At 38.5% G+C, this 25,954-nt stretch overlaps 1 protein-coding gene across 2 annotated transcripts in view; it reads right to left on the reverse strand.

Moving 5' to 3' along the window:
- The window catches only part of LOC143172501 (protein Hook homolog 3), a 94,326-nt gene that overhangs the window by 40,750 nt on the left and 27,622 nt on the right, over positions 1 to 25,954 (reverse strand). For both annotated transcript variants that reach the window (XM_076362040.1, XM_076362041.1), the window contains exons 4-10: positions 20,203 to 20,253; positions 16,956 to 17,088; positions 14,711 to 14,778; positions 6,427 to 6,489; positions 4,891 to 4,974; positions 3,472 to 3,635; positions 1,165 to 1,305 (exon numbers count right to left, since the gene is read on the reverse strand). In XM_076362040.1, the coding sequence (XP_076218155.1) occupies positions 1,165 to 1,305; positions 3,472 to 3,635; positions 4,891 to 4,974; positions 6,427 to 6,489; positions 14,711 to 14,778; positions 16,956 to 17,088; positions 20,203 to 20,253 (704 nt within the window). The remainder of the gene's footprint in view (positions 1 to 1,164; positions 1,306 to 3,471; positions 3,636 to 4,890; positions 4,975 to 6,426; positions 6,490 to 14,710; positions 14,779 to 16,955; positions 17,089 to 20,202; positions 20,254 to 25,954) is intronic.

A 25,954-nucleotide genomic window follows, 5' to 3' on the forward strand; every position in this document is an offset into this window, starting at 1 on the left:
TAAAGAATAGTATGTTCTGCCCTTCAATTTGTTTTAAGGACAGCCAGGAAAAAAATCATAAAGATCTATCTCCTGGGCAGCATATACTTGGTGACACAAAAGTAACAGCTTTGGAGCCTGTTTCCTTCTACAAAAATGAAACACCAGGCTCCGTTCATAACATTCCAGAGTTTTTCCAATCCACCTGGTGCAATGCCAGGACAGCCACAGCCCTCACCCCCAACCACCTACACTCCCGCTACTATTACTGCCTCCAGTTTCATTTTAGAACCAACCAATTTACTGACTCAATTTCCTATGAAATCTGGAGAATCCCCCATTGAATTGCTGGTCAATTTATGGGACACTGGGGCAAGCCAAATCTCCTTAATCCCCAGTGAAGTGCAGAGCCTCTCTCTGGGGCAAGGAATTACTCTTTGAAGCCACGCTGCCCACACAGATAGTTCATGGAATTGTGCAGCCTGATGGGCTTATTCCTTATATTAATGACATAAGAGGTAAAGACAGATAGCTTCGGTAGAAAGCTGCCGGTGAGTCAGAAGAGGCAGTATTAAAATAAGCCTTGCTAGACTTGCTAGAAAGAGTGATACAGGTGGGTAGTGGACAACTGTTCTGAATAACGCATGGCAGAAAGACTGAAGGATTATGTACCATAGTAAAAGGGGCTGCCCCACCCTATAAACCCCTAGCATCATCAAATCATGACAACTTTGGGTGCTAAAATCCAGTGACAGAGAGAGCTGTAGCAGATGTTGTTCATATTAGCATGATGAACAAAAAGCACCACCCAAAGTCCAAATAATGCAAACCCAGGAAAGGAAAGGGTCTAGTTCTCTTATGAGAACAGATGCCCAAGTCATGGTGAAGGTAAGTAGAGAATACTCAAGAGATCAGTGAGTGACTTGTTATGACCGTAAGATGGTGTAGGATTGCTAAGTTTACTAACAGTTATTGATTAGGTACATAATAAATAACTAATTTAATTAAGCAGAATTGTGTGGTGGTCTGTCTACTTAACTGGAGGATCCAAAAGAACCATGGCATTGAGAAAGTGTTTGTATTTAATATTAAAATTATTTAAACAAAAACTAGTGAAGACTAAGTAGACAAATTATATGGATTAAAAGTTAAAAGCTAAAAAAGGGTTAATGGAACAGAGTTTACCTGAGTACATCTATCTCATCCTTCAAAGACTGAGCCTCCTCTGCCAATGTAGTAAGCTCTTCTGTTTGTTGTCTCAATTCAGCAATTTCCTTTTCTAGTTCTTCACAGCGTATTCGATAGTCATCTTTGGCAGCTTCTAATCTGTAGAAATGAAGTAAAGCAGAAAATAATTTCTCAGCTTGAGCCACAGTTATCTTTCCTCATCATCATCCTCTCTAAAAACACATGGAATGGTCTTCTGATGCAGTGAAGGAGAACAGCAGCCCAATGTGCTTATTCAAAAACATAGAAGCAGATTGACTTCTTCAATGCTCCCACTTTGATATCCGTGTTTCTATTTGGAAGATCAGAAGCTAATGTATGTTCTCAGAAAGACAAATCCTGAGTTTTTTCTGTCATAATAATTTTTCACAATGGAAGCTCAAGCAGAAATTTCTACCTTTTTTCATCTTGGGGCATACGAAGTCTGAACATGACATCTTTATCCTAAGATATTTTTCAGCTGTTCATCTCCTGTACACCTTCAATAATATTGATGTGATTGTCAGATGTTCTAAATGCTGTAGAGTTGTCACCAACATGGCTTTATTTATTTATTTACTTATAAAGAACCTGTGCCTGCCCAGTACCTCTGAAGAACCAAGTCATACATTTAGTTATCTACTTAGCACGTAAAGAACTGAGACCAAGGTTTCTGGAATGGACTACTTACATACAGCATACACAGGCAAAGCTGCATCAACCTGGCAGTGAACAAAGGAAATAACTAAGAGAAACTTTGTCAAAGCATTTTGAATGAACGGAAGAGGCCACAACCTGGAACATGAAGTCCTATTGTGATTTTGATATGAAATTAAAATAAAAACAATCCAGAAAAGGAGGTACGGGCACGGGAAAAAAAAAAGTATTCTATCCATTAATTCAAGAAGCCCCAAAAGAATCTACAAGAATTGAGACAAAACATAATCAGTAGGTCATCTAAACTATATATAACAAAGACTTGGATCGTGATGGACTGGAACTGTCAAAGGACATAAAGAGGCAAGACTGGGAGAAAAAACGTTGTACCACACTGGGCATCAGTTAAGGTGTACATATGTCCTGTTTGGTCAGGTAGAGCTGGAGAAGGAACACACACAAATTGCCATTAGAAACCACATGCTATGAAGGCAGGGGAAGGAGGTGAAGGAGGTTGGGAGATGAGTCTCACACATGAAAAAGGTTTAGAAAGACCTTCAGAACCTGAAACTAGAGTAACAGGCAGTGCAGACATTGCATATGGGGAGAAAAACTGTTCTAACAGCAATTGGTAATAGACTCAGGTAGGAATCATTCCAGAGCATGAAGATGAATAAGGAGAGATAAAAGGGGACATTAGAGAGACATCACTACATTATTCCTTTACATGGCAGATATATAGAAAGCAGAAAACCAGGCACTAGCTGCTGTGAAAGAGAAACACTGAACGTTTTTCAAGAAACTGAAGGGAGAGGCTGTGTCTAAACACGCAGGAAGGAGGCTTAGCAAGAGGAAGTGGAAAAATGGCAAAACAGGCAAAAAAGGAAAGTTACATGGCAGCTGACATAAGAATTAGAAAAGGGCAACCAGAAGAGGACAGAAAGAGGAGAAAAACTGGCAGTGTAAAGAAATACCATAGTTTCATTCACAAAGGATAGGGAAAGTACAGCAACAAGAATGAAAAGATGATGGTGAAGTAGACCAGCTTTCTTCAGCAGAATAGGCTTACACAGACTGAAAGCAACAGTCAAAAGGACCAGAAAGGATATTTAAAGAGGAACTGTATTTCCACGTGTTGAGGAAATGCAAATGAAGAGCAGAGCTCACTTGTGGATAATTTCCATCTTTCGGATATGAAACAATTTGTGTTCAAATTCAGAGAAGGACACACTTTGCTGTATAATAATACCACCTGTAGTATTGCCCATAGGAAACTTTCAGCTAGGAATTCCTACACCTTAAAAATACAATCAGAATAATTTAGATAGAGGAAAGCATGCTACTTTTCATTCTCACTGATTTTGAAAAACATGGGTGAAATGGTAGCACACAAACAATTCAAAATAACTTCACAGAGTAGAGAGTGACATGTATACAGCACTTCAGCATTAAGAAATTATGCATTTTTGTATGCTGGAGCTTGTAAAGAGGTAAATCATAACGCGTACATCACCGTAAAAACTTTACTACTGTGGTTATATCACCCTTTATACTAATTCATAATTGCCAACAGAACCAGAAGTATATAAGTTATGCCTGTTGCCATCTAACCAAGTGTAGCTTTTCTACCTGAATGTTTCCTCCTGGAGTTGTTCTAGTTGTGTCTGCAGCTGCAAGTGCCTACGACCTGCAGGGCTGTTGGGATCTTCAATAGAATCAGATTGATTTAAACGTTCCATCAAAATCTGGTTCTCGGCGAGCAAGCTGCTCTTCTCCTCCTGGAGGGCTGCAACCTGTTGTAATAAAAGCATAAACTGGAGTAACAGAGCTATCCAGCTATAGAGAGCAATTTTTTTTCCTGTGCATGATAAAGTATCAACACAACCCACAAATGGAAACACACAGGCTTCAATAATCACATTTCACAGGAATATACTGTAACATTAATAGGTATTCAATTGCTATGTGATGTAACCAACATATTGCAACATTAGGGGCAGATTTACCACACAGAAAACGTAATTATGCTTAACTGTATTTCACACAAGCATCTAAAGAAAAAGTCTCAGTTATCACAGAAGACAACTTCATTATAATAAAGCCTGCATACTTTCCCAACAAACAAATAAAACTAGCCTTCCACAGTAAAGCTTTTAAAACTGATTTCCAAAAGAAACAATGCCTATCAATCACACAGAATATCCAAGGGATGTCTGTACCCTTCCTAGATTTTTGTTTTTAATCCAGTGGCCAATTGCAAGCAGACCTGAAACAGGAACACAGTCCCAAAGATGACTCAGTTTCCGGCAATGTTGTGAAAACCGGCAGTAGTGCAAAGAACCCAAAGTGCTGCAACTCAAACAACAGCCGAAGCATGGGTTGATACATTATTAAATAGTGTAGAATTAACATGCAGGAGGAGGAGGGGAAGAGAGCGAATGTGAACATCTCAACAGAAGGAAATGCTTCAATAAGAGCTTGAATCATCAAATACACCAAAATCAACCATGACACACAAATCAGCTTCACTAATTCTAACAGTTACTGAACCACTTGGCAAAAGCCTGAATTATACTCCAAAGTAGGGTTGCAAAGGCAATGCCTTTCGGGGCTCCCACTTTACACTCCTCGTGTCTTCTGGATGAGGTATGCTTGATTTACAGTAAGGCTTAGTCTGAATCCATACACAGCTGATAAACTATAGAAACTTCTGATGGGGATTTAACTCTTAACTGATACTGTTACAGCAGCATAACCTCTATTAGTTCTCTAATGCAAGAGTTGAACCACACAGATCAACCCCTTCCTACCTGAATGAAAAAAAGTTTTGTTAGTATGAATCATCTTAACACTGGCAACATTGCATCAAGGTGAGAAAACAATGAAATTCACTCTGCTGGCACAAGTAAAGCAAAATAATTACTGTGCAATTTTCATCTCCCTTTTAAAAATTATGTTTTCACACTATACTTCTTGTTTTCAGCTGCCTACAAATTAACACATCTCTTTCTCACTTCAAAATTAATATGTACAATATAGCAAACCTACCTGCATATCTAACTCATGACATCTCTGGGCAATTTCTTCTTTTGTTGCTAGTGCTTCGTTTAATTCTTCTGTAGTTTTCTTCAGCTACCATAAACAACAAACATTTATAGTTTCATCACTCTCTGTGAAGTGTCTAAAAATATTCTGAACTACATGACTGTAACATTATTCTTACATTTAGGTAATATATTAAATTTTTGGAAAACTGAGGCAATTCCACTCTTATAAAGAAACAAAGAAGCAGATACAATTACTGTTTAGTTTGTGTTACAGTAAAAAGTAAACATACCTAAAAGTAGTATTTGGTCTTACAAAAACACATCAAAATTATCACATCTATTCTATGAATTGAGTAAAAAAATCCTGAAGAAGTTGGGTCTGAAGAACTCATCAACTCTGTACACTGAGAAAATTGTCAAAACCACTTTTCTTTACAGATGCAAAGAGTGCATAATTTCAGTTTTCGATCTACTTTTCAAATACAGAGAGGACTGGAAGGTGGAATACAGGGAATGGACAATTAGGGTAACATCTCTCTAGTTGCTGGAAACTACTCTTAAAGCACAACAGAAATACAACTAACATGGTGAAGAAGAAGCCTACCCTTCTGAAAAAGGGCACTGAATCTTGTAAGCAGTGGGAAGTACTCAGATACTTCCCTTCAAAGGCTTTATGTTCAAAGATATGTATCTTGCAAGTTTGCATATGAATGCAGTTAAGATAACATAAAAACCATAGCTACAAGAAAATTGCCTGATAAAACAGGTGCATGCATATTATGTATATAGAGATATAGATATGTATTATTATATATGATGAATTTTAGATGGTCTTTCTCAAACAGCATCATTGTATCTTATTTTGTCGAGTTTATTTCTCAAGGACCTGTTGACATACAAAAATTAACTCCACCTGCCAGAATTTACAGACTTCTGCAGAGAAAGCATGATGGAGGAACACATGGAACACCACTGTACTATACTTGTCAATTAGAGAAAAATTGAGGAAGTAGGACAGTGTTAGCATGAGGTTAAACTAATAAAAAACCAATTGGTTTTGTATATTCTTTAAATATATCACACAGGGAAGGATTCTCTTTGAAAACTTCTCATATATTGCAACAGTTCCCAGGACTGCTTTAAGGATTTTTGAGCCACATCTATGGGTTTTCTTTAAACTGACTTTGGAAGTAGGAACTGGCAAAAAAAGTTTTATTCAAATACTACACATTTTTTAATCCTTCTTTCTCAATACCCAAAGATTTGCACCCGTCTGCAGTTTTGCTACACTATGTCATACAGCTAAACGTGTTTTCCAAACTGAGGTTTTCTCTCCTTTAAATACACAAAATAGATAAACTCAATTTATAAAGCAAAAGGACTTGAAATACTGAAATGTAGTTTTCCACTCCTTATTTGAATTTCCCACAAAACCCTCTCATGATTAAAGAAAAAAAGACAGACTTCTTAACAAAGCAAAATGACTCGCCACTGATGTGCTATGATTGAACAAAAAGAAACATCTAGTCTTAGATACCTGCCGATCAAGGTCAACGTAAGCATCATTTCCAACAGAGACTGGAGACTCTTTACTCATCAACTGCAATTAGATTACACTGGATTAGAAAAAGCAAGGATTTACTTTTATATTAAAAGCTAAGCTTCAATGAAATACCAAGCTGATTTTAACTTTTGGGAGCTTCAATCTGACTTCATTCAGAAGTTTTTAACTTTGTTTTTATATATGACATATTCAGAAACAATTACAGAAAGAAATCTTCAGAATTTATAATATTTAAAGCACTATAAAAGAAATCTTACATCATGTCTTCTTCTTCTGAAAATGCACATTCTTTATCTATGATGAAACCTACAGTACACTTTGCTAAGCATTTTACTGAAGTGGCATTGGAATGATAGTAGCTATCAACCCACCATGCAAGACCTGCCTTTAACTGTTCTCTGCCAGCGGTTTTCATTTTTTGATCACCTGGAAGTTCACATCAATTTATTTGTTTAACTATAGTTGGGGACATATCTATCTCAGCTAATTGTGCAAAACAAAGATGATCAAAATTCCTGCTCTGGAGTCGTCTGTAATTTGCAAATTTAAAAAGAAAGTCTATAGAGAGTATTCCTGAAATGAGTATTACAATTCCTTGTATACTAACCTATTTTATTGCAGGAATGGCTGGCAGTGGTTTTAGTGTAGAAAACATTACTTTTAGCCATGACTTTAAAAAGAAAAAAAAAAAGGCAAGCCCTCCAAATTGACTGATGTGCTTACTAAAAGATAAAAAGCTGATAAGAAAGTAAGTTTTCTTTCAGTAATCCACTGATCAGCTACACAGGTAGTTAAAAGTTAAATCAACTGTAACAGAAGTTGTAGCCCAAAAACGACCTCCCACCCACCTCCAGCAAACACATTAAGGTAAAGTTATTACTTAAAGTTGTAAGACACAAAAAAGGAACAGTCTTCCAAATAAGAAATATGTTGTAACTAACTCAAAAGGCAGCATTACAGAACCACACTGATGGTTTCTGTCATCCTGTCCAAACACAAAATGTTTTACGAGTTCTCCAATGACACGATTCATGGAAGTTAGAATCAAAAAGGCCCTATCCTAACCAAAATCAGGACAAGATTTCTTTCCTAAGGCTTCCTGTCCAGCCTGGTTACTCTCTCCAAAGACAGAGCTTCCTTTATTCCTTCCAGAAATCAGTGCTTTTGCATCATTTTTCATTGGCAAAGTTCCTCGGACACACAGCACAGAGCTTTCACTTCTTCTCCATCCCTTCTGTTTATACCACTGTGTACAAGTGACATTTACATCATTCAAATATTTATACACTTACGTTTCTCTCCCTTTCCCCATCTCCTTAATTGGGATTTAGCCATGTACCACGTGCTTAAATTCATCTATCTGTCCTCAGCAGTCCTCCTCAGACCTTGATGATGTTTGTTGCTAACTGCTGAATTCCTTCCATTTGGTCTACATCTTTACAATGACAAACTACTCTGAAATGAACCATTCCATGAAGCCCAGATTCTCTGTAACAGTGATTAGAAAGTCCCTAGCCTCAGAGCTGTCCCCTGAAAAAGGAAGTCATGTGTCTTTTTCATTACCATATATAGTGGCATTACAAACTGTCTTTAATTTAGGGCCATGTTTTCTAAGCTCATTATCGTTTTGCCATCCAAAACAAGAATTTCCAATCCCTCTCTGCTCAGTGATGTTTATACATGTTTCAGTTACTCCATTTCACTAGCTATCGTTTAAATGCTTTTCCAGATGACTAACAGGGATATCCATATTAACCAAATGCTGAACTCTCCTCCCTATTCTATATCCCACAACACTGTTCACAAACACACTTCAGACACTAAGTCAGTTCCACCCGCTAAGCCAGTACTTTCCAACTGGCAGGTCCCAGGCTGCATGCAGCCTGCAAGGGTGTACAACAATATGCCCCTGACAGCCACCACCCCTTTCTGGCCCTAGCACAACTTCCTCTTCAGCAACCCAGCTTAATAGGCCTGTCCAAGACTTACTTACTGTAGGAGGAATACAAGAGGCTGCACAACCCACTAGAGGCCGCTGTGGTGTTGCTGCTTTCTGTGGATTACCGTAAAGGAAGCAGGCAGAGGCCAATAATACAGTCCCTTTATTCTTCAAGGGGTTTTGCCATCTCTCCCAAAACTTCCTATCCTTGAGAAGCCTTAGCAGAAATGTCCAGAAAAGAGGACATTAGCTGGAGAAGGATTAGGTGGTGGAGATACATGGTGTGGGTGTAGCTTGAACGTTACACAGAATTTGTGAATTTAACTCCATGGGCTGCATCAGGAATGTCACGGGAAGTGTGCACGAGGCACTGAGGGCAAGAGCCACAGACAAATGTGCAGATGACTGACTCAATGCAACAAGAAGTATCTTGCAATCTTATGGCCTGTGATATGGTAGGGATGCTAAAGAAGAAACCTAAGGGATTGCGCTGCGTCCAGTAGCACAACCAGACAAGGAACGGGAACAAGATTGCCAGGTTACTCACAAGTAATACATAAATCCAACTTCTGATCGTCAGTTAATGATAAACTGAAGTTAAGAAGTGGGGTGAAAAGGGAGAGTTATCAGGGTGAAGGAGTGCCTCCATCTTTTCCCCACACATCTCCCCACACAATGGAGAGGACAATGGTATAGGTAAGCAAATGTCCTGACTATGCTCTGCTTCTGGATTGCCTCTACCCAGTTTCTCACCGCTTAATAGCAAACACTTCACGGCAAACAGCACAGCTAATAGGGTACAACTCCATCCACCTATCCAAACTTCTCTTTTATAAGATTTCCTGAAAAATTCAAGGGAAGCTTTACTGTGTTTTAGGATTCCATACAGATATGTAGTCAACTCAAAACACACACTACACCTTCCATCCACTTAAAAATATAAGGTAACAGGCTTGCCTAGTTTCCCCTGTTCTTCTCTTTGTTTCTTGTCAATCAGCATTCTCTGATACTACTGAAGTTTAGAGCTCCAAAATGCTTATTTCATCAGTTACCTGCTCGATGGCATATTAGCTCTTTCTGCATTACTTATTACTAATCCAACGATACTAGTAGGTTGTTACTAATTTTTAAAGCAAGTTTCCTTACTGTGTTCTGCTTTATATCTCCTTTACTTGCAAGCTCAAATTCAGACAAATTCCTGAAAGACTGCTGTAGTTTCAGTGCTTCACATGCAATCTGCAAGTGTGATATTAGAACACATTGTCTTGAGAGGTATGGGTGAACACCAATACTTTTGAGTTCAGAGTGGCAAACTTTTATTTCATTTGTATTTCAATTGGCTGACTCAAGAGAATAAAAAGCAGGAGGAAGTGGTCTTCTCATTCTCCCTCCACAGCTGCAAGTTTTCTTTTCTTCAGGAGCAAACTACAGGTGGGCATAAAGGTCTACCTTCACAATTTTGCAGCACTGGAACTGGCTTTCAGCTCCAAACTCACAATTTAGCTTAAGTATAGTATTATCACCTACTTTCATATGTACCTTTAATGGATGAGGATGTGCGGAGATTTTGCAAGTGAATTGATTATAGAAAGGGAAATCAAAAAAGTGCCTGCAAAATCAAGCAATTGCATTAGGCCTCTACAGCAGAAGGAAAAATCTGCTTAAGAGCTTCCCACAGTGAAAAAGCAAGCAACTAGCATTTACTTCCTTGCTCTTTTTCTGGTTTATTTTGCATATTTAGAATAAAGAGTTGAAGTAGCACAAGTATTTGTTCAAATAATCAAAATGTCATTTAAAATCAAAAGAGCTTATTCTGTGGTGAAGCGGTCCGTCTGGATTTTAAATGGTACAATACCCTGGACAACAGGACAATTTTTATAATTATTTGTCTAGTTTTATGAGAAGCAGTTGTCATTCCCTGTTAATCCTTTACATCTACACATTTTCATGCTCATAGCTTTGGTACGATGTCTTAGAAAATACTTGTACATCTGCTAATTTTATATTATTAAAACCTTCACACTTTTTAACTGCTTTGCTTGTGAAATGTGAACAAGTTCTGTTGTCATGGATACATAAAGATTAGGGACGGGGTAAAACTATCACAAAATCTGCATGCATGAATAACCTGAATTATGAATGTTTTTTTTTCCCCCGACACAGGATTTGCATGATTTTGCAAATGCAGCTGCATCACTTAGTTGATGATGTTAAAAGTTCAAAACATTTGCTTTATCTGAAATGCTTCTTCTACAGTTGTTAATATTGTACAAGCTCATTTAAGTGCCCATGAAACAATGGCAAAATCCAGCTTCTGTAATCAGAAGGTTGTTTTTCTTTTTTAAAACATCTTTTTGTTTGTTTGCTTTTTAAGAGTCAAGGCTATGTATGACACAGCGTGTATCCTTTAATGCAACTGAACTTTCTTCTTCCTCCAGTACTGCTGACAGACCCAAGGCAATTTTTTTCTATCATTTCCTAGCTATTCAAAAGCCACTTTTATTTCAGACAAGATGAACCTTTAAACAGTCAGGACAAAATACAGGGTGGGGGAGGGGGAAAAACCACAAAACCAAACAGTTTCGACTTTGTGGAAGTAACATAGTTGGTATTAATCCAGACAGGAAGTAGCTTTTGCTATGCACCCCAGGCAAGTTTTGACACTACCTCTAGGTACTTTGCTATTAAGAGCCTATTCTGACTCTCAACTTGACCTGCACAGACACCTGCTACATGTTCAAGTTTAGAGATGTTCTAAACAGCAAAGGCAAACAATTTCCCCAGCTACCACTTTCATCAATAATGAACTTGGTTGCTCAAAGAAAAGACTTGGGAAAATGACAGCAGAATTTCCAAAGGATGTCAAGGCAAGGAAAGGAAATAAAAATACATAATGGCCAAAATAATTTCTGTAAGGAAAGATTTTTGGCCTTTAAAAAAAAATGCAAATTATGAAATTAAAAATATATGTTATAGGTAGTAATATATTAATTGCAAGTAATAATAAATTATAATAATATAAATAGAATATAGGAGTATATATATTACAGAATATACAATACAATACATAATTTATAATTGTATGTAATATTTTTTGCAACATTTTTGATAGCTATATCATTCTTGCTCTTCCTCTATCTTGTGTACAGCTTGCATTTAGAAATGCACATCTGCAGGTTAGAAACTAAGAATCTAGGTGGTGGCAACACACCAGATCAATTTGACTGCACTGAAAAAATAACAGAAAAGCACTGTTCAATTTATAAAACCTTTATGGAGCACGAGGCATATTTTGTTATTAATATTTTATTTTAAACAAGTAAGAGAAGAAAGGAAATGCTGAAGAGTCACAAGTTATTAAAAAACCTGAAATAACCAAATAAAGTTTAAAACAAAATGTTCCTTCTTCCATTTAAAAATCAGCTTCTTCATGCAAAAAAGAGAAAACAGGGCAGAGGCTTGTTCTACTGTGCCTCATGAAATATTTTCATGAGTAAGATCATTTATGAAAACCAAAGAAGTATCAAAAACATTTATACGTGCTTTGCTGAAACAAAAAATGAATTACATAATACATCAGTAAAGCTTAGAGAGGTCTTTCTGCATACCTAATTTTGAAGAAGGAGTACCTGCATGTCAAATACTTTGAAATGTTTGGATTAGGTGACATACCAACTTTTCAAATATGCTTATATAGCTACTTTCCCAGGCACTTTATTTTGGTGTCTCCTACATACTGCTTAGTCCAAGTCACTTGGATTCCGAGAGCAGCTCCGAGTCCAAGAAACAGAAAAACCTCCTTAAATCCAGTGAAGTTTCACCCCTCCAAAGACACAGACTGCACGTGCAGCTCTGAAAAGATTCTCTGGATCTAAACTCTTGTTAGAATCATAGAATATCTTGAGTTGGAAGGGACCCATAAGGATCATCAAGTCCACCTCCCTGCTCCTCGCAAGACTACCTAAAACTAAACCATTTGACTAAAAGCATCGTCCAGATGCTTCTTGAACTCTGACAGGCTTAGTGCCATGACCACTTCCCTGGCGAGACTGTTCCAGTGACCCACCACCCTCTCAGTGAAGAACCTCTTCCTAATGTCCAGTCTGAACTTCCCCTGATGTAGCTTCATTCCATTTCCTTGTGTCCTGTCGCTGGTCACCGGAGAGAGGAGATCAGCACCTCCCCCTCCACTGCGCCCCTTGAGGAAGTTGTAGACAGAGATGAGGCCACCCCTCAGCCTTCTCTTCTCCAAGCTGAACAAACAAAGTGACCTCAGCCACTCCTCATAAGTCTCGCCCTTGAAACCCTTCACCATCTCAGTCGCTCTCCTCTGGACACACTCTAATAGTTTGATGTCATTCTTATATCGAGGTGCCCAAAACTGCACACAGTACTCGAGGTGAGGCCATACCAGTGCAGTGTAGAGTGAGGCAATCACCTCCCTCAACCAGCTAGCTACGCTGTGCTTGATGCACCCCAGGACACAGTTGGCCCTTTTGGCTGCCAGGGCACACTGTTGACTCATATTCAACTTGCCATCAACCCAACCCCACAGATCTCTTTCTGCAGGGCTGCTCTCCAGCCTCTCGTCCCCCCATTTGTACGTATAACCAGGATTACCCCCTCCCAGGTGGAGAATCCAGCACTTGCTCTTGTTAAATTTCATATGGTTGGTGATTGCCCAGCTCTCTAGTCTATCCAGATCTCCCTGTAAGGCCACTCTACCCTCAAGGGAGTCCACAGCTCCTCCTAATTTAGTATCATCGGCAAACTTATTAGCGTACATTCAATTCCCGTGACCAGATCATTTATAAAAACATAAAAGAGCACTAGCCCTAAAATTGACCCCTGGGGAACCCCACTGGTGACTGGCTGCCAGCCTGATGTAACCCTATTTACTATAACTCTTTGAGCCCAACTCATCAGCCAATTGCTCACCCGAAGTATTATGGATTTGTCTAGCTGTATGCTGGATGTTTTGTCCAGAAGGATACTGTGAGAGACAGTATCAAAAGCTTTTCTAAAATCCCAAAACCCCACATCTACTGGCTTCCCTTGGTCAACTAGATGGGTGGGCTGCTTCAGATCTGGCTATTTTATCGAATGAAGGAGATTTTTACAAAAATCAAATGGGAGATTTTCAACAGAAGGAGGGAGGATAAGAGAAGGTTTTCTATTTTAAGACAGTGCAGAATAAAGTGATGCTGAAAGTTGGGTTTAATCAAAGAGGACATTAGAAAAATCCACCAAAACATTGTATTACAGTTAAAAAGAATGCAAAAGTAAAATATCCCAAAACTCAGGCAAACTGGTGCTTGGCAGCACTGACTAGAAGATAATTTCTCATAAGGATTTTTTCAATGCTTATTTCAAAAGTCCTCTCTGCAATGTTATAGATAGCAGTCCACACACAGACAACAGGATGTATGACTGCATGGATACAGCATTGGTCAAAGTGATAATAGTGGACGGGGTCCCTGTAGGCTCACTGACATCTCTTTCTCTATTCAGACATTACAGAAAAGTGAAATTGCTCTAGAGCTCAATGCGGAATTTAGTTTCTCTTGTTCAAGTTTAGAAGAAACAGGATTACCAGCGATTTCCTGCTTTCCTTAGTGGCCTGCCCTGCAGTAAACTTCCATCTATGAAGACTGATAGGTACTTCACTTATAGGCACTTTGGGCTCCTAAGAAGTCACATGAGGGCTTCATGGCTATAGTGGTCACTAACACAGTGGTTTAATTTTCACTGTGGTTTTAATTTACTACTGAACAGCACTTTTACAAAATACACTGCAGTATACTTACTAACTTGTAAAAACATAGTAGCACAAATGCCCTCAGTAGCCTATTCATAACACTACAGCTGAGAAAAGAACACTCTGCTACCCATTTCTCTTTCTTTTCACTTGTCCAGTAAAAAAAAAAAAGAGTTCATGGAGTTTTGTAATTTCAAGGTACAAATTTTGAAGAAATTCTACAGTATTTGGTTACTCTTATAAAAACAGTCTAGTGCACTTCAGGAGCCACAGGGTGGGAAAGGTAAAGGAAAGGGAACCCAATATCAAAAATATCTAGAAGTTTCAATCTTCTAGATTTAAAGAAAAGTGGGACATTCAACCAGAGTTCCTTGACATAAAGCAAGCTTTACTGATTTGTTTTTCTAAGGAAAAATAAGATATTTTTCAACGTAAAATGGCAAAATCTATGCCCCTTATTTTCTTTACTTCCACCTAACTTTTTCCAAAGTGGGAAAAAGCATACTTTTGTAAAATACTGAAAGGCTGAACTTTTACACATTGTGGGCATCCCAGCATACCTCCTGAATAGCTGTCATGACAACATGTTGAACTGATTCTTCCATCATCATTATGGTCTGGATGTACTCTGAAAATAAAAGCATTATGAAATGTTACTGCTGAAACTCAAGTCACACAGAACATGAGGTCAGAAGCTGCATCCTTCTGACAAAATAACTAGGTGCCACAGATAACACTGAAATGCATAATCACCAGCCAAGTCCCACCCCAACAAACTCAACAAGACTGTATCAGAAGTCTGTTCAGACATAAATCCAAGCTCGCTGGAACTCTGCAACAATAGAAAAAGTACATGATTGTCACCCATTTTTTTCCTTCTGGCATCTCACACTTCTGAAACAAATATTTATACTCCTTTTCTCACTTTGTTGCCAAACTACTCAGGCTATATAAGTACACGACCCACACACAGGTTGTCCTTTTCCATAAGTTTAACAATAATGTCCTGCTTTCCTACAGCATCCTCATTTCAAGGCATTTTCATATCCGTTCTTGGTTTCTGTTCTTATTTCTGTCCTATATCACAAATAAGTGCCCTCCACTTTTTCATTCCCCACCTATGTGTAGATGTGAACTACACAACAAGTACCTTGTAAGATGATACAGTGGTTAGAAGGACAAATTCTGACATTTAGACCAAGTCAAGGAGTTCATGACTTGCCCAGTATCATATGGTTTCCAGTCAGATATGATCACCTTTACCTGCGACCTGTATTCTTTTAATGATTTGCCCAAGACGAAGATGCTGGGAATCAGTCACCTCAAAGTGATTAATTAGGTCGCGCCAAGTCTCACTCAAAGTACCTAAAACTAGACTGTTCCAGAATTTCAAACATGTACATTTTTAATGTCCAGACTGAAAGAGTAAGAGAAACACAGGAATAAGATATACTTCCCACTTGAGGATGCCAAATAGTCACCAAAAGGAAGGAAGATAATTTTACATAAAACAGAGAGGACAGGAGGCCTAATAGAACAGTTTTATTTATGTACTCATGGAAGAAAATTATCTCTATTTTAATTAATAGGATAGCCAGACTGTCTCCTGATTAAAGGAAGAATAAAAGTAATTTCAGAAGGAGAAATTGAAGTGATTTAGGCACCTGAGAAAACTGGAAAGGGGAAACTAGCTATAAAAGCTAAGATGCACCATGCAAGAGGAAGACAAAAGGTCCGAAACCCTGGCTGCCATTTTGTCAGAAAGGAAACCAAAATGAGTTAATATCCGCGTCTCTCAGGAAGAGACAGATATTTGATGTGACTTTAATGCAAATACAGTAAACATAGTTTTGTTTACCCACATGTGTATTTTATAAACATGTTCCTATGCTTCCTGTTTTAAGTTTTAAGAATAAATGTCTGTAGTTGCTTTGTTACCTTAATCTGGCTTGAATTAAGTGTAATTTAAGGTAACTCAGTAACAATAAGACACCCTGCAACCAAGGCAAGTTTAGAGCATGAGATTTGGGACACTTCAACAAGTGTCTCCGCCGTTCATTGCATCCTCTGTGGCATCTGCAGGAAATATGAATGGGTACCTATTTTACCTGTGCAGGTCAGATAGACAGCTGGTGCCATGGGAGTCAAGAGAGGCATAAGTCTCTTTCAGTGACTGCTGAAGTGGGATTCAATTGCCTAACAGATGCCTCAAGTGACATTCTGGATGCCTTTAAGGTATCATGCTCGGTCTTCAGCTGCTGCCCAGAAGGGCATGGTTGCCAACATTACTTTGTCCTATTTGCCAACCCCAAGCAAAAGTCTCAGAAACTAAAGTATCCCAAATCACACCAGACACATCTTCAGACCCACCCCAGTCATACTGATGGCTCTGGGCCATGTAGTAAGATGCTGACTGGAACGCACTCCTAAAACAAAGAGTCACACAGAATTGTGCAACAATCACATTTTTTGATTCTTAACTATCCTGATCTACCTCATAAATGGTTAAAGGGTGAGCCCAAGAATTTTCCTTTGTAGAGTGCCTTTTCAGCTCAGCGAACAAAAATTGAAAATATGTACGTGGGAAGCAAAACCAGTTCCACGGTTTGAGACTCCAAAACTAGTGAAGCTTATAGCAAAACAATAGTTATTATCTGTAGGACAAAATAATGTCATCACTGAAAAAAAAAATACCTTTGTCTCTGACAGCAACCTGAGAAATACAATTTTTCCCCTAAGCAGTTACACAACAAGCTGGATTTTCATTCACTGCCGGGGAGAAAACATGCTTTCAAAATTTAATACCTTGCTTCTGTTCACAATTCACAGCGCATCCCAAAATAAGCTGAAGCATTCTCCCAAGCTCCGCAGCATCAGCATGCTCTCCGATCAGGTTAACATCAGGAAGGGTGAAGTCATTAATCTGTTGCCCTAGAATCTGCATAAAGACCCAGTACACACATGTCTGTATCACTACACATATACATACACACACATTTCAAAATACAAAGATGATTCACAATCAACAAGAGCAATTCATTCGTACTTTAACATAGTTTTCAATCCACCTTTAAAACAAACTAAATTGCCTAACACCTTACATCCAAATATTAAACCATACTGCTTGACACAACTAGTATTTGGGAGAAGACAAACCTGACTGTCTCAACTAATAAGAAACTATTGGTTTCAAGCTTAGAAAGATTTTTTCTTCAGATAAGAAAGGTAACAAAGGCAGGTTTCCACTTGATCAACAGCACATGGATAATTAAATTTTTTTTAAAGCATTCCATTAAAAAAATCTAACACCTAAAAACACCTTATGTAGCATAAAATATTATGCACAAAGCTCATATTTCTTACCACTAGAAAGCCATAAATTGAAATATTTCACTTATACAATACATGTTTCCAGCACTGATGCATAACAAAAAGACGACAGTAAAAAACTCAATCACTTGGCCTCACGCTTTTAGAAAACTTAAGGACATTTAGCAAGTCTCAGAGCTAAGAAAGCTAGTTCCGTGGAAGAAAATTTGAGGTAGTAGTACAATACATAATTAAACAGCCCCCATGCAGAAAGAAAAGAAAAAAAACAAAACAAAACAAAAAACCCCACGTGACTTACAATTAATGTAATCTGATTGATAATTAAGAAGGATTTACATTAATGATTGTCAGTAGAAGGAATTAAACAATTCTGTTAAATTGTTCATAAAGAGCTTTCAGGGGGCTGAAAATATGAATATGAAATACCGAATTAAACACATCTCTGACACATTAATTGCAGATAAAAAGAAACTGTCACTTCTTAAGCAGGGTGCAGTAAAGAAACAATGACTATGGAGGGAATCAGTCATTTGTTTGCTGGATGCCCTTTTTTGTGTTAATACTCAAGAAAAACAGAAAATCAGGTAAAGATATTCATAAAAAAAATTTAATACATGTATATGAAGAATACACGGAAATCAAGCCATTCAAAAGTTTTCCAGGGTTGGGCTTTGTGGAATTGTTGTGGTTGAGTTTGTTCTTGCTTTGTATGGTGGTTTTTGTATTGTGGCATTTTTTTTTTTAAACAGCTTTCTCAAAGAATGAGCACCAACACTACTAAAAATCTCTGTATACTTTAAAGGACCCAGATTCACTCTTTTTGGAAAAGACTTCCTTTAGGACATTCTAGTGAGAAAATAAGAATTCTGTGAACGCATCAAGCACAACGGAAAATATTACCATTGTATATAGACTGCAATAATACAGTAAAACACTATATTCTTTGAATTATACAAATCTGTTATGTGTTTATATATTGATCTGTAGTTCCTAAATTTCTTATAAATGCAGTGCCAGATTTAAGTTAATAATACTACAACGGCTTCATAGTTACTGATACTATAATTGCTGTTGAAGAAAGCTGAAGGGAAGAGGCATATCAGCAGGCACTATGAAGAAGCCAAGGATGCAAAGGTGTAAATAAAGGATTTTGAAATAAACATGAGATACAATTTTAATTTAAAAAAAAAAAAAAATTGAAAGAAATATGAAAATGAAGGATAGACTCTGCAACAAATATGTTGAGATGAAAAAGAACATTCTTCCCCTTTTTAAAAAAATAAATATAAAAGACCTTTACAAAAAAGTGAAAGTTTCGATTCCAGAGCAGCAGTTCTGCAGCAAGATTACTGGGGCATAACAAAGCATGCAAACTATAAATGGGTAGCTTTGGCTTCTTGTTCCTCCATACTATAATTGACAAAGACAGCAATGTAGGCTAGCTATTGAAAGACTGTCCTCCGATAGAAATTTTTGAAGATGAACAAAATTAGCACATACACTTTTCAAAGGCTTTTAGCTATATCAGGTAAAATCCATATACATTCACATCTATGTTTTTGTAGATGGTGACTGCTAGGAGAGGGAATCAGGTTGAGGAAAACATAACCAGGATTCACAGTACAATCCAGATCATGTCCGTTACCACCACAAGCATTGCCTCAGCAGAAAAAAAAGAAACCAACCCAAAATCCAGTCAAACTTATAAATGTGCATTACCTTTGCAGAACTTAATCAGCTTGAAACAGCTCAAAACTTGCTTAGGAGTAAATTTTTCACACCAGAAACTTAATCATCATACATGCCGACTAGCCAAAAAGAAGCTGGCATCACTTTGTCATAGTAGTATTAATTTTCTATGACAAAAAACTTATTTGTTTCTTTCTAGAACTGTCAGTTATGACCAGCTTGCTTAACCATCAATTTTCAAAATTTATTTCAACATGGGTACCTGACCATTTACTGAATATGAGCTCATAAGTCTAACTTCTTCTTTCTGAAAATCTGTTCCTTTTTAAGGACTTAAGTTTACTAACAAGTATCTTCCTCTCTGAAGTATTTATGAGAAGCTAATATTTTGAGACAAGCAATGTTCAGAACGTACATATCATGGATTTTGTGCTGCAGCCTGTACAAATCAATTTGCCTCAAAACATCACTGAAACTAAAAGCATATTTCAGCTGAAGATTCACCACTGAAAAAAATGCTGTATTGTACCTCCTCTGGAGTGGTTCATTTCTGAGTTTGCTCAATAGTCTGAGAGAGAATGCCAAGGGCAGACTCCAATATCCCAGGATTAAAACATTTAATTGAAAATTTTAGTGTGGGGAGAAGCTAAAAATGCTCTTTACTCTCTCTCCTCAAGAGAAAAAAAAAAAGGAAAGAGGCAGTCTTTAGCTGGAGCGGGGGGGCGGGGGGGGAATTCAAACACAGGTACTGTTAAAGTCCATCATCAGAACACAGTTAGCAAAGACATCTACTGTTTGTATGACAGAATTTGCACATCAGACTCCTCTGGAAGCTCTGAGTATTCAATAAAGCAAGTGAGAAGTTTTAGAGAAGGCTAACACCTGAGAATAGGCCATGAAACACTCTGTATGCCAAATACTTTGCAAGATAAAGTCAGAACTTAATCAGTAGAATATAGTTTACATTAAACAGGTTAACTAAAATCTGTAACAAAAAGGAATGTAGATGTAGATTACTTAAAACAGCTCTTACCTCATGGTTGTAATCCAGTATTCCTTTTAAAATTTTCTTCAGGTTGCTTACCTGTTTGACAAGAAGGAAATACAATAAATGCAAGGAATAGATTACAGAGGAATGATCATAAAGTAGGCAATCACAGAAGAATCATGCAAAAGAATCATACAATTACATCTATTTGCACAATGAGACTTTCTGTTTGAGCAGTTTAATTTAGAATCATGAAAGTTATGCAATAGCTTTATTATGATCAGACTTCCAGACCTGATCACAAGTCTTTATTAATTGACAGAATGCATTCAAATTTATGAAAAATATCATATTGTCTTGGATAGGCTTTAGATCAGACTCTAAAGCATGAATCTTTTTTGGAGTACTTGTTTATCTTAGGATTATTTTTGTATCCAGAAGTTGAAACATCCTTTTCCTCCTTTCTTCTCTTAAAGTATCCTAGTGATCTACTTTCTGCAGAAATAAAACCTCTTCTTCCAAACCAAAACCAGCTACTGCTCAATATCCTCCTTTATTTCCAACCTATGTAAGCTTAATTCATTAACTTTCTCATTAATTATTCCTCTTAGTTCTTTCATTTTTGTTCATCCCTGCCCCCCCCAGTTCTTTACAACTGAATGTCTGTCTCACAGCATCAAGGCAAAATTCACATTTCTCAGTGATGCCTTCACTGACATACAAAGATAGCTTCTGTTCACTTGCATAACCAATGGCATCAGTTAAGTGTCTCCTGCTGTATAGAATCTATGCCACACTTCTCTAGTACTGAGTACTGCTCCCTTTCCACCAAAAATCCATGTACATCAAGTCTCTGAGATAAAGAATGCATATAAAAATTATAAAAATGCCCAATGGATCTCACAGGTGATATTTAGGAAAAAGAAAAGAATTATTTCCTGAAAGTAACTGCTACAGGTTCCCACCAATTAATGTCCAAGTATTTAAGCAAGAAATTTAGATAATAGTAGCAGTGCACAAAGGAGCAGCTGAGACAACTGGGGTTGTTTAGCCTGGAGAAAAGGAGGCTGAGGGGAGACCTTATCACTCTCTGCAACTACCTGAAAGGAGGTTGTAGCGAGGTGGGTGTCGGTCTCTTCTCCCAACTAACTAGTGATAGGATGAGAGGAAACGGCCTCAAGTTGCACCAGGGGAGGTTTAGACTGGATATTAGGAAAAATTTCTTCACTGAATGGGTTGTCAAGCATTGGAACAGGCTGCCCAGGGAAGTGGTTGAGTCCCCATCCCTGGAGGTATTTAAAAGATGTGTAGACGTGGTGCGTAGGGACATGGTCTAGTGGTGGACTTGGCAGTGTTCGCTTTATGGTTGGACACAATGATCTTAAGGGTCTTTTCCAACCTAAATGATTCCATGAAGTCTATAAACAGGTTCTGCAAAGACTGAACCTGACTGAATGAGGATTCACAAAGTGCTGTTGCTGACAACAGTAGTCACAGTGGCAAACTGTGGACCTATAATGAAGGGAAAGCGAAAACTCTCAAATCCCAACTGTCTTTAAAGCCCACAATAACTTCTATATTCCTGATTACATTCCAAAAATATCCAGCTAGGAGATTCTGTCCACTGACAGAAGTCGTCTATCTTCCGAAAGATCTGAGGAAACGCTACAGAAAACAGTTAGGAAACATGATACTTGAAATCCAGGGACAAACTCAACGCTTCAACACAATCAACAGACAAAATGAGGTGATGAAAGCAAAATCCAGTCTCTTTTCTAAGAGAAACTCAAAGGAACAGGCTACACACACACTAAAAGATTTAGCCATGAAATCCAAAGTGATCTGATTACCTTATTCCTATTAATCCACTCCCTTTTGGAAACAAGTGCAAAAGCTGACCACTTATTAAGATGTAAGAACATCCTGATTATCTTCATAATCACTGAACTTTAAGTCATACAAGAAACAAAAATTCACTTGGACTTGAAAAGTGACACATCAAATATTCTGACAACCTAGAATGAGAACTGGAGATGCTACCTGATAGCAAGTATATAACAACATTTACTGTCCTTCCCATAACAGCATAATAATTAGTTTACTTTCAGGTTTACACCTTCTACTCCCAAACACATACTATTTCTGTACTACTACACATAACACATCATGTTTCTGTAAGAACTACAACTATCTTCTTGCTGTCTGCCCAAAAGCAATCACCACCACCTCTCAAAGGCTATGCACAATCATAACCAAAGTCTGCAACAGATTTAAGAATTTAAAGAAATGTAAATAATTTTATTTTGATGTCAAATCACCACTGCACTGATTGGAATATAATTTTCAAACTTGGTTCATTAAAATCTTCCAGTTTGTAATTTACCTGAATCTGCTGCAGAAAGTGCCAAAGAAACGCAAAGGCCATGTTGCAGAATTTAAGTCCAGTTTACCGATGAGAACATTGTGAGGAACCTTGAACTTGAACATAATCCCAAAAAATGAGAAACAAAATGGAAAAGTACCTGCCTACAAAATACTTCTTTTCCCCTTTCCTCGTAAGCATTGTTTGAATTAAAAATCCCTTAAACACAAAGAGTCATCTCCATATAACTTTCATAGAGCTTAGAGTTGAGATCCTGGAACAAAATCAATATTGGATCAAAATCTGTCATCAAATCTAACATATAGGGCAGCATCCTTGGAAAAAGAAAACAGCAAACTGAAAAAAAAGTCTTACATGCTTTCAAGAATTAACTGTACCATCTTTGTATCTAGCACACAATCAGACAATTATAAGGCTAAAGCAGCTTCTTTATAGACTGGCTTAAACTTAACAATGATCTTCAGTATTACTCAGCGGGTTCTCGATTTTTATTTTTTTTTAACTTGTCTGCAGTGAATACACTTAGATGGTTCTACTGCCACTAGCAGAGAATCATCATGGGGAAACTACCACAAATGTTTTTTATTTTGAGATTCAACTCAGTAGCTCCAGTAACATTTGTCAGGTCATAGCATAAGTTCTTAAAAGGAATACTTCAAACAGAGATGAATGAAAATGAACAACAGCACAGGAAAGTGTTAAAGACAACCAACTACATCAGAATTCTAAATCACAGCAGGTGATGGTTCAGAATTATTTTTTTTCTCTTTTTCTTACACATGGGGAAAACCTAGCTATAACTAGTTAACAAAGACCATTAAATCATGCAATAATAGAATACAACAGACAGAATTTCCAATATCGATCATGACTATAAAGTGCTGTATCATCCTTTGGAGATCAGCCCATGATCACATGGGATGCTTATTTGCTTGCATCAGCAACCTGACTTCCTCCTTTTCCATACAAAGCACGTACACTACCCTCCCAACCCCTTTCACATCCATTCCCTGCACCCATACCTCTGTTGGAAAAGACATGAAACTTACTGGGGAAAAAAAAAATAGTGACAGCTGTGCTTCATTCCACTTCAAAAGCTGTTGCAACTCACAATAGATGGATTATTAATTATTTCTAGATGAATCTCTATTCATTTTCAATATCTTTTCCATCTGTCATTTCCTGTTGTACTTCCCCAATCTCATATTATCAAGGAGAGGATATCCGCTTTGAACTAATGTATCCACAAAGTCAACCTGCATGTTATCATTCATTCTCTGAACACCTAAGTTTCACTAATATCCACAGCAGAGCTATGTGGATGTTCCTTACGTTACATGATCATTACACCCTCCATTTACAGCCATCTTGGCTGTAGTATAGTACTACATAGTTAGGACACACTGTTCAGGATGAGACTCACCCTTATTACACAGCATTAACCTGACAAACTGATGGGAATGAAAGCAGAGATGATGTGCCCTGGGCTACTGAAGACAACACATGATCTGGCAACACCATACGACTTAATGTTTGCGGGTTTTGTCTCCTTTTTTTCCCCCTCACCTGTCATATTAAATCTCTATTTTTATTTAATTACAATTTACTTACTGGTTCCAAATTGAGGGTCTGTAAGGGTAGTCTGTCTAGATTTCTCTCTTTATGAATATACTTGAGCAACAAAAGGAAAGCCTGATGAAGCAGACAGTAGAAATGCCCTTAAGCTTGTGATTGCTGACAAAAAGAGAACATGGGTTACCTAACCTCTTGTTTTTTCTCTAACATTATGTAAGCCAGTCCCCAGTTTTGCATTTATCCTTATAGCACATGCATGACTGAAATCCTGTTTGTGCTGAAGACTGTGTAAATTGACTTATCCTTGTACATTTCAGGTCCTGAAGTGTCCGAATGGGAACCCCAATGTTCTGAAATGCTGTTCAACAGTATCTTTCCTGGGTAATTATGCGCAGACCTGTAATTGGCCCAGCCAACATGGGTTCATGAAAAGCAGGTCCTGCTTGACCAACTTGATCTCCTTCTATGACCAGGTGACCCGCCTAGTGGAGGAGGGAAAGGCTGTGGATGTGGTCTACCTGGACTTCAGCAAGGCCTTTGACACCGTCTCCCACAGCATTCTCCTAGAGAAGCTGGCGGCTCACGGCTTAGACAGGTGTACTCTGCGCTGGGTCAAAAACTGGCTGGACGGCCGGGCCCAGAGAGTTGTGGTGAATGGAGTTAAATCCAGTTGGTGGCCGGTCGCAAGCGGTGTTCCCCAGGGCTCAGTACTGGGGCCGGTCTTGTTCAATATCTTTATCAACAATCTGGATGAGGAGATCGAGTGCACCCTCAGTAAGTTTGCAGATGACACCAAGCTGGGCGGGAGTGTTGATCTGCTCGAGGGTAGGAAGGCTCTGCAGAGGGACCTGGACAGGCTGGATCAATGGGCCGAGGCCAACTGTATGAGATTCAGCAAGGCCAAGTGCCGGGTCCTGCACTTTGGCCACAACAACCCCATGCAACGCTACAGGCTTGGGGAAGAGTGGCTGGAAAGCTGCCTGGCGGAAAAGGACCTGGGCGTGTTGGTTGACAGCCAGATGAACATGAGCCAGCAGTGTGCCCAGGTGGCCAAGGTGGCCAATGGCATCGTGGCTTGTATCAGAAATAGTGTGGCCAGCAGAAGTAGGGAAGTGATCGTGCCCCTGTACTCGGCACTGGTGAGGCCGCACCTCAAATACTGTGTTCAGTTTTGGGCCCCTCACTACAAGAAGGACATTGAAGTGCTGGAGCGTGTCCAGAGAAGGGCAACGAGGCTGGTGAGGGGTCTGGAGAACAAGTCTTATGAGGAGTGGCTGAGGGAACTGGGGTTGTTTAGCCTGGAGAAAAGGAGGCTGAGGGGAGACCTCATCGCTCTCTACAACTACCTGAAAGGAGGTTGTAGTGAGGTGGGTGTCAGTCTCTTCTCCCAAGTTAGGACGAGAGGAAATGGCCTCAAGTTGCGCCAGGGAAGGTTTAGACAGGACGTGAGGAAAAATTTCTTCACTGAAAGAGTGGTTAAACATTGGAACAGGCTGCCCAGGGAAGTGGTTGAGTCACCATCCCTGGAAGTATTTAAAAGACATGTAGATGAGGCGCTTAGGGACATGGTTTAGTGGGCATGGCGGTGTTGGGTTGACGGTTGGACTCGATCATCTTAGAGGTCTTTTCTAACCTTAATGATTCTATGACCCATTTCCCTTCACAGAGGCTATAATTAAGAACCTTATAACCTCTGGAAGTGTTGCTAGGGCACACTTGCAAGTGGTGAGAGAATTCTTAATCAATCAGCTTCAGATATCTCATTAAGGTACATATTCTTCCCAGCTGCACTTAAAAGGGGTGGGGGGCAAGGGAAGGAGGGGAGGGAGAGTGCGCGTG

This window comes from Aptenodytes patagonicus, chromosome Z (genome assembly GCF_965638725.1).
Source record: "Aptenodytes patagonicus chromosome Z, bAptPat1.pri.cur, whole genome shotgun sequence".
Taxonomy (NCBI): Eukaryota; Metazoa; Chordata; class Aves; order Sphenisciformes; family Spheniscidae; genus Aptenodytes; species Aptenodytes patagonicus.